Raw genomic sequence first — 13,002 nt, 5'->3', positions numbered from 1 at the left:
AACTGAAATGAGTCCATAAAACAAAGGTAATATTTAGACCCTGATGGGCAAGAGACAATACAAAATGCTCAATCATTTATCACAACGAAAAACACATCAACACACAATACAGTACATTAATTATATGATTATACATACACTACATACAATATATAATATATATATATATATATATATATATATATATATATATGTGTGTGTGTGTGTGTGTGTGAGTGTGTGTGTGTGTGTGTGTGTGTGTGTGTGTGTGTGTGTGTGTGTGTGTCAATTCACATCGACTTTAATGAGATGTGATATATAGTACATATAGTGTCAGACTCCCTAACCCATCCGACCAGCCACTGTAAACAAATAACATCTAAAATACCATAAGACGGGAGCGCCATTTCCAAAGTTTACTGTCAAATGACTGTTATAAATGTTGGTATTATCATCACATGGTTATTAATGTGCATATTCACTGTTGTCTGCTGTTCATTTCATTTTTTCATTACGCTTTTATTCAGTCACTCATTGCTGGTTACGAGAGTTGACCTTTGGCGTTTGTACACTTTGAATTTTAGATTTATTACTATTGTGTGTGTTTTTTTTCTCTCTCTCTCTATCACAGTCCTCCAATTCGACTGGGTGGTGGTATTTATAGTGTGAGGTTCCGGGTTGCATCCTGCCTCCTTAGGAGTCCATCACTTTTCTTGCTATGTGCGCCGTTTCTAGGATCACACTCTTCTGCATGAGTCCTGGAACTACTTCAGCCTCTAGTTTTTCCAGATTCCTTTACAGGAATCTTGGGATCGTGCCTAGTGTTCCTATGATTATGGGTACAATTTCCACTGGCATATCCCTTATCCTTACTTCTATTTTCAGGTCTTGATCCTTATCCATTTTTTCCCTTTCTTTCTCTTCAACTCTGGTGTCCCATGGTATTGCGACATCAATGAGTGATACTTTCTTCTTGATTTTGTCAATCAACGTCACGTCTGGTCTACTTGCACGTATCACCCTATCTGTTCTGATACCATAGTCCCAGAGGATCTTTGCCTCATCGTTTTCTATCACTCCTTCAGATTGGTGCTCGTACCACTTATTACTGCAAGGTAGCTGATGTTTCTTGCACAGGCTCCAGTGGAGGGCTTTTGCCACTGAATCATGCCTCTTTTTGTACTGGTTCTGTGCAAGTGCCGGACATTCGCTTGCTATGTGGTTAATGGTTTCATTTTTTGTATTGCACTTCCTACATATGGGAGAGATGTTATTTCCGTCTATCGTTCTTTGAACATATCTGATCTTAGTTCCTGATCTTGTGCTGCTGTTATCATTCCTTCAGTTTCCTTCTTTAGCTCTCCCCTCGGTAGCCATTGCCATGTGTCATCGCTGGCTAGTTCTTTAGTCTGTCTCATGTATTGTCTATGCAGCTGGTTTGCTGTGCCAGTCCTCTGTTCTGTTTGTCATTCTCCTGTCTGTATATTTGTGGGTCTTCGTCTACTTTTATCAATCCTTCTTCCCTTGCACTCTTGAGCCACTGGTCTTCACTGGTTTTCAGATATTGCCCTAGTGCTCTGTTCTCGATGCTGACGCAGTCCTCTATGCTTAGTATCCTCTCCTCCTTCCTTTTCGTGTTATGTATAGTCTGTCCGTATCCGCTCTTGGGTGTAGCGCTTAGTGTATTGTCATATGTTTCCTAGTTTTCTGGTCTATGGTGCCGAGTTCTGCCTTTGTCCATTCCACTATTTCTGCGATGTACCGCCTGGATTAACTAGGCACTGCCCATGTTTGTTTTTTTTTTTTTTTTATTTTGGCTTTTTTCTATCATATTACCATTTTTTTGGCGTTGAGTTGATTATTATTATTCCCCAATTTTTTTTTTTTTTTATTATTATTTTGTAATTGATTATTATTAATTTTATTACTAGTTACTTATTATTATTATTATTATTATTATTATTATCATTATTATTACTCGGCATCACAACTCTTTTCCTGACTATCATAATCATTACCACTATGATAAGGCGGAGTTAAAGAGTTTATAGAACCCTAACCAAAGACTTCTCACGAGCTTGGAAATTCTCCCACAACCACAACAGGTTAAACATACCACAGTGGTGATAATTACAATGTAAGACCTCAGAACTCGATCAACAGCCAGTCCAGAAGTTTTCGGTGTCCTTTGGTTACCGTTCTGCTCAGCAAAATTTTAAGTCCTCATATATCAGAAATATTATTACTCATCTTTGACACGGGTGACTTGTGATCGGAAGAACTTTGAGGTTGCTTGAGATTGACATTTTGGAAAGGTTCTCTTGGAGCAACGTTGAAACGTTGGAAAGGTTCTCTTGGAGCAATGTTGAAACGTTCTCTGAATCAACGTTGAAACTTTGGAAAGGTTCTCTTGGAGCAACGTTGAAACGTTGGAAAGGTTCTCTTGGAGCAACGTTGAAACGTTGGAAAGGTTCTCTTGGAGCAACGTTGAAACGTTGGAAAGGTTCTCTTGGAGCAACGTTGAAACATTGGAAAGGTTCTCTTGGAGCAACGTTGAAACGTTGGAAAGGTTCTCTTGGAGCAACGTTGAAACGTTGGAAAGGTTCTCTTGGAGCAACGTTGAAACTTTGGAAAAGTTCTCTTAGAGTAATGCGAAGACTTTGAATTTAGGAATGGGTCTCTTGGAGCAACTTTCAAATTCTGAAAGGTTCTCTTGGAGCAATGCAAAGACTTTCAAGTTTTGGAAAGTTTCCAAGCAACATTGAAATTTTGAAGGGTTCTTTTGGAGCAACTAGAAGACTTAAACTTTGCAAATATTCTCTTGGAGCAATGCAGATAATGAAAACTTGTACATTTCAAAGCAACGTTGAAATTAAGAAAGGTTCTCTAGGAGCAACTTTAAAATCTTAGAAAAGTTCTCTTGGAGCAACAAGAAGACTTAAACTCTGCAAATATTCTCTTGGAGCAATGCAGATAATGAAAACTTGTACATTTCAAAGCAACGTTGAAATTAAGAAAGGTTCTCTTGGAAGAACTCGAAGACTTTGAAATTTAGTTAAAACTTCACTTGGAGCAACGCGCGTTGCCCTCCAAAGAACGATTTTTTTGCGAGGCCACATGATGGTAATTTAAAACAAAAATTAAATGCATACTGAAGCTTCAATGAACATTCTATTGCTTTACTGAATTCTCTCGACAACTGCGTCTCAGAAGCGGAAGATCAAAGGCAATTCTTGGAAAAAACGACAAATCCATCTGTCAACATCTAAAGGCCGCCTAATTAAGTTTCAATGTGTGCATCGAGGATAAAGACTGACATTTTTGTCTATGAAACTTTGTAATATGCATCTATAAGTCACGCCTTTCTCGAATATATATTACCTTTTCTTATCACAAGACATGAATTATTTCATTTAATAATAATAATAATAATAATAATAATAATAATAATAATAATAATAATAATAATAATAATAATAATAATAATAATAATAATCCAAAGAAACATCATCGAAAGCTTTCTGCTTTGTATTTTAAATAACAAGAAGAATCAAACAGACATATTATTGTGGATTTACTTTTCGCCCAATAATAATAATAATAATCTATAATAATACTAATAATAATAATAATAATAATAATAATAATAATAATAATAATAATAATAATAATAATAATAATAATAATAACAGTGACACTAGGCTCTAAATATACGATATATACGAACATGAATATTTAATACAGAAGTGATGCATGCACGACGAACATAAAATATAAAAAATAATTCAGACAACACGTCATCACACAACAAAAAGAAAAAACTCAGCACAGCGAAAGCACCCATTAAGTTAATGAGAGTTAATTAAATATGCGCCACGTACAAACGCAACCTCTAAGTGCAGCCATGATAAAGCTCAGGAAACGAACATTAACCTTTTTTTTTTCCTTCCGTGAGGGGGGAGGTAGTCCCTTTTTAAAAATTAAGAGGGATTTACAAAAAAAAGGGGGAAAAATGAAGCAAAAATGGTTTTCCGACGAGATCGTCCAAACGTGTATTACCGCGCCACAGCGATGTCATCAATTCCGCATCCCCAATTAGCGGAGGTCGAGGTGTTGGTGATTGTTGGCGATTGGTGGTGATTCCCAGAGTCGCGGTGCGCTTACGACGCTTTTTATTTTATAAGGGTTTTCAATATAAACTGCGGCACACAAGTATAAAATCAAAATAGATATTATAAACTTATATATATATATATATATATATATATATATATATACATACATATATTGAACAAACTGCTGACCTCCACAATTACTAGTTCTTTACCGGACGAGTGGGTTGCATACTCGCCTATCAATCTGGTAGCCCGATTCGTTCGCGCTCTCGCCAACGCTAGGAGAGCTGTTAATCAGCTCAGTGGTCTGGTTAAACTAAGATATACTTTTTCCCACGATTACTGCTAATAATATGAACTACCACTAGGAGGGGTATTGATAAATTCCTCCTCGTCCGAGAGCAAGTATCAGGAACTGTTAGCGAGACTTTTCGTACCCAAATTCAGTCGCGATCAGCAAATAAAACATCCGCGTTGCCAATATAATATAATTGTGGTACACAGGGGGGGGGGGGGTGGGGGGTGGGGAGGGGGGCAAAATGCCTGTATTCACCCCAACTGTTAGAATCTACTTATACGGTGTTGGTGTATATAAATATATATATATATATATATATATATATATATACGTATATATATATATATATATATATATGTGTGTGTGTGTGTGTGTGTGTGTGTGTGTGTTTTGCGTGTGTGTGTGTGAATACGCCCAGCGTGATTGTATACATTTACATTTACATGCGCACACACACACACACACACACACATATATATATATATATATATATATATATATACTATATATATATATATATATAAATTCACCTTTCACCACTTAAAAATGATTGAAAAATAACAATAAATATTAGCGGAAACGACATTTAATAGGCAAAATAAAGAACACCAATGCACAGAAACTACCAGAATGACCTCAGATCTGAGAGAAAATAATCAAAACAAAAGGAGATGCAGTGCACATGGCAGGAGGCATCTTTACCGATTACGGAGCATAAGTCAATTCATTAAGGGAATTTCTCGACATGCGGGTCACTCCTAACTCACCACTTCCCCGGGGACATACCATCATCATCATACGAGAGGCCTAATGGAGTCATCATATACTTACTTCGTCATTATTCTCTATGTATATGTCTGAAGTTTCTGTCTATATATGTAACAGCCAACCTGATTAACTAATTGTATTATTTCTTGTGCGTACATACATACGCAAGGATACACACACACACACACATCTAATTATATTCAAGGGGTTTATATAATGAAGGTTCTGAAACGCTTTGCTGGTCACCCTTACAAACACTGGCCATTCCCTCGTACTGCTAATTCCGTTGGACAAATGTCTGACGAAAAGGCGACATTTCTTTATACTCTGCCCTTGCTACCTGACCTGACCTTACATTTTTTTTTCGCAGCACAGGAATCTTAAAATTTTATATATATATATATATATTATATATATTATATATATATATATATATATATATATATTATTGATTTGGTTTCTCCAGTATTATCTCCATTCGAGAAAAAAAAAAAAAAAAAAAAAAAAAAAAAAAAGGGGGGGGGGGGGGGGGGGGGGGGGGGGGGGGGGGGGGGGGGGTGGGGGGGGGGGGGGGGGGGTGGGGGGGGGGGGGGGGGGGGGGGGGGGGGGGGGGGGGGGGGGGGGAAAGGAAAGGTTATAATCATCATAAGATTCTAGATCATAAAAGGTATCCCGACCGACATTTTTCTTCGTGATGTCTCTACTTGACGATCGTGAGCAATGACTCTCCACTGAGAACCGCTTCGAAGCTTATCACGAATTCCTCACTCATTCATTCCTCCATTCAGTAGGCAATGTACGGCTTCAGAGGGAGACTGAGGCTTGGGCGAGTTTCTGGTCCACAAAGAAGAGGAATCCAGGTTACTACAGAGCAAGAAGATCACCAAGTGCCGCTACCTGCGCACGGCAGCTAAAATCCCGCGAGAGCGATTCACCAGAACAGTTCTAGTGAGCTGGATCAGTCGCGTGGAAACCACATCCAACTGGAAGATGCCTTTCTTTTTGTCTATCTTTATTTTGCATAAATGTTAATGTGACTTATGTATGAATAGGTTCAGCTCGAACTGGACTTTAAAGCCCAACACTTGTGACAGAGGTTCTTCCACTTGGTGACTTAACCATTTTGGGTGACGTATATATATCTTTGACTGATGCTACTCTCACTCTCACAGGGAGGGGGGGGGGGGGGGGGGGGGGGGGGGGTGGGGGGGGGGGATGTCCAATAAACTAGCTTCTCAAGAGGCACAATTCATTTGATGATGTGTACAAACACAACACACACACACATATATATACACTTTAACAATTAAACAGCCAATAAGCACTCAGACTGCAAACTCCAGACAAATTTCAAGACCAAATCTTTATACAACGGGTCCGGTTAGTTGAGCGGATCCGCATAAGGCTCACTTCAGTCATTCAAAAATTCAGTCGTTCATCTTACGGTCCTACTTCAAAAGACCTCCATTTTTTTATATGCAAATTCATATATGAAAGTTCAGGCTAATTCTACTCACAATTAACCTATAGAAACCTTTGATGGAATGGAATGGAATATACAATTGAAGCCAAAGGCCAAGCGCTGGGGCCTATGAGGTCCTTCAGCGCTGAAAGGGAAACAGAGTAAAAATTGTTGGAGGTGTAACAAGAGGAAAGCCTCGCAGCTGCACCATGAAACAATTGTTAGAGAAGGTGGAAAGTCAGATGGTAGAAAGAGGATATGAACAGTAAAAGGGATAAAATGGGTTGTAGCTACGGGCCCAAGGGATGCTGCAAACCGACTAAAGTAATGCCTGCAGTGCACCATGTGAAACGCACCGACAGTCCTATCACCTACAAAGATAAACGTTTATGAAATCTTTCAGTCATTCTTATTGTACTGAAGACAGAGAGAGAGAGAGAGAGAGAGAGAGAGAGAGAGAGAGAGAGAGAGAGAGAGAGAGAGAGAGAGAGAGAGCAGAACTTCCACTTTGTTGGTGCTGGAATAACACAAGTTTCATCACACAAGCTCTGCTTGCCATAGGAATTTTTTTTTTTATATATATTTCTGGAATGAAATGATATTACCAACCCATTCGTCCCATCACAAGCGACCCCGTTGGGGGTTAGTAGCGTCAGTGCACCTCCTGCGGCGCAATGTAGACATTACTTAAGGTTCTTTGCAACGTCCCTTCGACCACTAGCTGCAACGTAACCCCTTTCATTCCTCGTACTGTACCTCCGTTCATATTCTCTTTCTCCCATCCGGCATTTTCAAAGTTTGAAAGCTTTGAAAATAAAAATGTGAAAATCTCCGAAATCTTGAACATGATGTACAGAAGTCCTGAAACAGACAATCTAGGGGAAAATGAAAGCAGGTTTCGGTCAGACAGCTGCTTAAGTGTTCCTGCCACGACTTTTTTTGTCAGATATGAGAGAGGTTTCCTTTAGAAGAAGAGTGTCATTACTATGTCGCACAACATGGAACCAAAGGAAGCAACAAGTACTCAAAGCCAGATGAAGTCCACCATTAAACTTCCCCTGAACTTTCCTTCTTTAGTGTCTGAGCATCAATTTGATGTCTTACAAGAAGAATGGAAGGCCCTTATTTGGGGCAAGGAGACAGTGCATCCCATACTTTCTCAAGAAGTACCTGAATTTTGGCATAATTTAAGGAATATATTAGATGGAAATGGTCAGTCTAAGTTTAGTTTATTGTCTGACTTCATGGGTGGCCTTGTATTGCCACACTCTTTAGCCTGTGTTGAAAGAATACTGTCCCAATTAAATCTGGTGAAGACGAAACAAACGCCGCTCTTTTGATGGCATGTGTTGTCGCGCTTTTTGAACACGGTTTCAATTCTGAATCCGAGCTTTCGTCATACGCCCCTTCCATCTTACTGTCCACCCTCTCCTAACAACTGACTCATAGTGCGACCGCAGGGGTTTCCTCCCGTTACACCTTTCAAAACTCTTCACTGTCAATTTCCGTTTCAACGCTAAATGGCCTTAGTTACCCCAGTGCTTGGCAAGTATGCCAAAAGTCTATAAACCAATCAATCAATCAATCAAACCCACCACAAGCGAAGCATAGCAATCATGTACAACTATATAGAAAAGGCAAAGAAAAATAAACAGAGGAGGAGCCTACATGGATCAAAAAATTCTGTCGTTACATTCATACAGGAGGATAACATGTCTAATATTAACAGAAATATATATATAAAGGGGACGCCGTTCACTAAAACAATAAAGTGGAAGTTAGTCAAGGAATGATGCCGAACCCTTTTGGAAAAGACTTCCTCGAGGAAGAATGCAACTCAACCAAAATAGTTCCCGAGAAAAAGGGTTCAGACAGCTCAAATATACGGAGTTTCTGACGAGAAGATTCCAATGCCTTGAGAAGAGAAAAAGTTGGATTTTGCAGTAAAATATTCTAGAAGAGAACCGAATACAGAAGTTAGGCCGAAGGCCAAGCGCTGGGACCTATGAGGTCATTCAGCGCTAAGACGGAAACTGACAGCTAAAAGGTCTGAAAGGCGTAACCGAAGGGAAGCTTCTCATTTGCACTATGAACCAATTATTAGGAGAATGGAAAGTAGGATGAAGGGAGGATAAAAACGGAGAGAGTGTAAAACGAACACCAAGGGCTGCAGCTGGGGGACGAGAGGGAACCTGACGTCATGTTCTTTGCAACGTCCCATCGGACCCTAGCTGCAGCCCCCGTTCTAACGACCTCTCGACTCCCCAAATTTATTTTGGGTCATATTCCGCAGTATGACCTGGAGTGATAAATTCGGGGGTAACTGTATACAGAATAAACACCGAATACATTACGAATACAACAAGTGGACAAGTAATGTATCTTAGTATCTGCCACAGAGAGAGGGTCCCACAACCAGTAACAGATAATCACGTACACCTGTAAATATCGAGGACAACACAAACGGATTATGTAATGGAATATAGAATTGAGGCCAAAGGCCAAGCGCTGGGACCTATGAGGTCATTCAGCGCTCAAATTGAATTTGAGAGTAGAAAAGTTTGAACAGGAGGAAAACCTAAGAGCAGTTCCACTGTGAAACAATTGTTTGGAGAGGATCTTTAGCAAGATGGAAGAAAGAGAATATGGACGGAAGTACAGTAAAAGGAATGAAAGGGAAGAAGTTGCAGCCAGGGACCGAGGGGAAGCTGCAAAGAACCTTAAGTAATGCCTACGGTGCCCCGCGTGAGGTGCGCTGACGGCATTACCACCCGTAAGGGGAATACAGGTGTACTTTCATAGCATCTTCTGAATGACTCCATACTCGTGAAGAGGGCCCCAGTTACGAATAGCTAATTTAAGAGTAAATTAAAACAAGCTAACTTCTCTGGAGACTAATTACGTGTACAGATATGAATAGCCCGAGGTATCTGACAAGACCAGATTCAGCAAAAGATTGTGCACATCTCATCCAAGCAAACATATTTCATTTTGAGGAGCTGACAAAAATGGTCACATGAATAAACATCTAATAGAAATTGTCTTGGCCCAACTTGATTTAAAAACACATTCATTTCAAAATCGAAACGGAGGCATCTCGATACATAGCTAACTCGTTAGATAAAACTTTTTTGAAAACCATCAACTAGAAGAAAAAATAGAATTTCCGAGTAAGTTCCATATTAATCCAAAATCTAGTAAATTCACAAAATGACAAAACCGACTTAATTATCACAGTCACTGAAGCGTCACACAACACAAAGCAGTGAATCTGTCGTGGACTTTCCAATTCGCTGACTGAAGTTCCAATTCAAAATAAATATATATATATATATATATATATATATATATATATATATGTGTGTGTGTGTGTGTGTGTATGTATATGTATAAACAGACCTATAATAAACATCAAGAGATAGAGAGCGAGAGAGAGAAATCTATAATAGTCGCTAAAATCATATAATAAAAAGACACGGGTATCGTACCCCATATCGTAACGGGGGACATCATCCATTCAGAAATGACCTTGACCCATCACGATCTAATAATAAAGCCGCCTATGTGGGGGGGGGGGGGGGGGGGGGGGGGTGGGGGGGGGGGGGGGGGGGGGGGGGGGGGGGGGGGGGGGGGGAGGCGGCAATTTCCACGTGACCCTGTCGCAGGCCCTTCCGCAGGGCCTTGTGTCCACCGCCGCATCTCTCGTACGCAGTGCATCAAAGTCTCCTCGCGGCAGGGTCATTCAATCTGACGACTGACATTCTTTACTCTAATAAACAATAACTCAGAACAAACAGTATGTATATACTCGTATACACACACACACACATATATATATATAAATATATTGTTTATATTTATGTAAATACATTCAATTATATATATATATATATATATATATAATATATATATATATATATATATATATATGTGTATATATATATATATATATATATATATATATATATATCTTATATAAATATTTTTGAATTATGCATGATATCCGCCGCCCTTTTCCACGGTTCCCCAACAAAAAAGCAAGAAAAGCCAAAGTATACCTTACCTACCTAACCCCCGCCTCTCTCTCTCTCTCTCTCTCTCTCTCTCTCTCTCTCTCTCTCTCTCTCTCATCAATCTAAAACTCATTATTTTAATTACGGAAAATGTTGCTCTGTCCTGTCCCCTGAAACAAAGGGAGAAGGCAAAGGACGACATTAAATTTTTCTTAAGAGAGGAAACGATGGAAATATTATTATTATTATCATTACCAAAAATATGAAAAAAACTCATAGTAGCACGAGTTTTGAAATGGAGAAACAAATCCACAGTTATGTATGGATACAAATGTATCTTTAAAATAAAACTGTACAAGGAGCTTTCGCGAAACTGGTCAATTCCTGACAGATCTCTGCAGAGATTTATTTCTAAATTTATTTATATCCATACATAGCTGTGGATTTGTTTCTGCATTATTATTATTATTATAATATCATTATTATTATTATCACTGTGCCGTGGAAATAACTCGCAAATCAGTAATTATCCATCTTCTATTTCTAGTAGAAGAGAAACATCACTAGCGTCACCTATCGTGAATCGTCGGGGAAACATAACAACCCTACCTACCCGACAGCGGGAGAGTCAGGATCAGTGGCGGAATATTTCAAGTAAGAATGGAACGAAATATAAAACCTAGGACAAAGGCCAAACTCTGGGACGTATGAGGTCATTCAGCGCTGAAAGGGAAATTGGGAGTAAGAGGATTCTCCAAGTGTAACAGGAGGAAATATCAGTGTTGCACCACGAAACAACAGTTAGGAGAGGGTGGAAAGCAAGATGGAAGAAAGAGAATATGAACGCAAGTACAGTAAGAGGAATGAAAGGGACTTACAGCTAGGGGCCAAAGGGGCGCTGCCAAGAGGCTTAAATAATGCCTACAGTGCACCGCATGGCATTAACCATCTTAAGAGCACTATTTCGAGTATGGTTTTAAGAATGGATCGGGGCCTCTGATGCTCCGCTTTGATGTGAAGTACGACTTGTCAATCTCACTCTTACATAATAGGGCCAATGCGCGTCTAGACCTCGTCCAAGAAGAAGTCGTCCGCGTGTCTATCACAGAAGCCAAACGTAAATAAATAAATAAATGAATGAAAAGACGAAAGCGTGGATAAAAGGCGAGCAGTAATCGCGTAAGTAATTTCGTCGTCTGAGTTACCTCTGCATGACAACTTCAAAAAGGACCAAGAACAAAGATTTGCAAGGTCATCCCCGGGGATGGGGGTTAAATGGAAGAACACAAAGGGCTCAGAGAGAGAGAGAGAGAGAGAGAGAGAGAGAGAGAGAGAGAGAGAGAGAGAGAGAGAGAGAGCAGACGTTAATTTTTTTTAAGAGTAGTGTAACGAACACCCTTCATTATCTCTTCAAACTTACACACACACACACACACTCCACGGAGGCTTGTCTTGTTTCGAAACCTGCAATCAGTTCAGGAAGGCTCAAGGAGATCTGGAGAGCAGAGCGAATGGCGGACATATTGAAAGTGCAATTTCACCTTCTACAAAATAAATATCAAGACTTACAACCTTTATGGTACTTTTTTTACACCTTCAACAAAATGCAGCTCTACTCTTGCAACCTTAACGCCAGTCTGTCCCCTACAAAATACAAATATACTCTTGCAACCTTTATGATACTTTTCTTTAGCTTGTTTTCTTTTTTTTCCCCGTGTCTTACGTGAACTTATTCTAATAGTGAAATCACAGTAAACAATTTTATTCCCACTGGATGGCCGATGTAACAGGACAGAATTCCATACTCCTACTTTTTACGGGTAGGTAAATTCTCAAGTGCGAAAATCGTCTGATATAATACTAAAAGCAGATATGGGTTCAGGGAGTAGAATTACTTTGCAATTGTAAAAAGCATACGAAACCAGGCCAAAAGCCAAGCGCTGGGACTTGAGGTCATTCAGCGTTGAAAGGGAAACTGAAAGTAAAAAGGTTTTACAGGTGTAACAGGAGAAACACCTCGCAGTTGCTTAGGCGGACGTACAGTAAAAGGAACGAAACGGATTGTAGCTAGGGGTCGAAGGGACGCTTTTCAAAGATCTCAGTAATGCTTACAGTGCACTGCGTGGGATGCAGTGACAGCATGAGCCCCCGTGGTGACTCTGCAGTAAAAATAGCAGCATTCATATAATGCAGTGATGACTATTCCTGAACGATAACAAGTCATTCGTCGCAGCGCCAGAGGCCAGAGTCTTTGAGCTGACCAAGACAAATCATTAATGTGCGAAGCCGCCTCCAACACGGGAAACAAAACCGCAACGTTACATTTAGAAAACAATCTTTCGCCACATCCTGTGCAACACGCCAGTA

At 39.7% G+C, this 13,002-nt stretch overlaps 2 protein-coding genes across 4 annotated transcripts in view; both read right to left on the bottom strand.

Moving 5' to 3' along the window:
- LOC135222075 (alpha-(1,6)-fucosyltransferase-like) overlaps positions 1 to 13,002 on the bottom strand; it is a 458,798-nt gene that overhangs the window by 112,752 nt on the left and 333,044 nt on the right. The window lies entirely within an intron of this gene.
- Positions 2,226 to 5,212, bottom strand: LOC135222528 (uncharacterized). The gene is made up of 2 exons (XM_064260614.1): positions 5,160 to 5,212; positions 2,226 to 2,637 (listed from the first exon to the last, which is right to left on the bottom strand). The coding sequence occupies exons 1-2, from the start codon at positions 5,210 to 5,212 to the stop codon at positions 2,226 to 2,228; spliced, it is 465 nt and encodes a 154-aa protein (XP_064116684.1).

This window comes from Macrobrachium nipponense, chromosome 3 (genome assembly GCF_015104395.2).
Source record: "Macrobrachium nipponense isolate FS-2020 chromosome 3, ASM1510439v2, whole genome shotgun sequence".
NCBI classification, from domain to species: Eukaryota; Metazoa; Arthropoda; class Malacostraca; order Decapoda; family Palaemonidae; genus Macrobrachium; species Macrobrachium nipponense.
This window is presented reverse-complemented; position numbering and strand designations above follow the sequence as displayed.

Bases quoted from the DNA above. Each gene is read 5' to 3' on its own strand.
- LOC135222528 (XM_064260614.1), bottom strand. From the start codon at position 5,212: ATGACTCCATTAGGCCTCTCGTATGATGATGATGGTATGTCCCCGGGG. The intron at 2,638-5,159 runs GTGAGTTAGGAG...CTAAATTCAAAG, and splicing joins GGTATGTCCCCGGGGAAGTG to TCTTCGCATTACTCTAAGAG.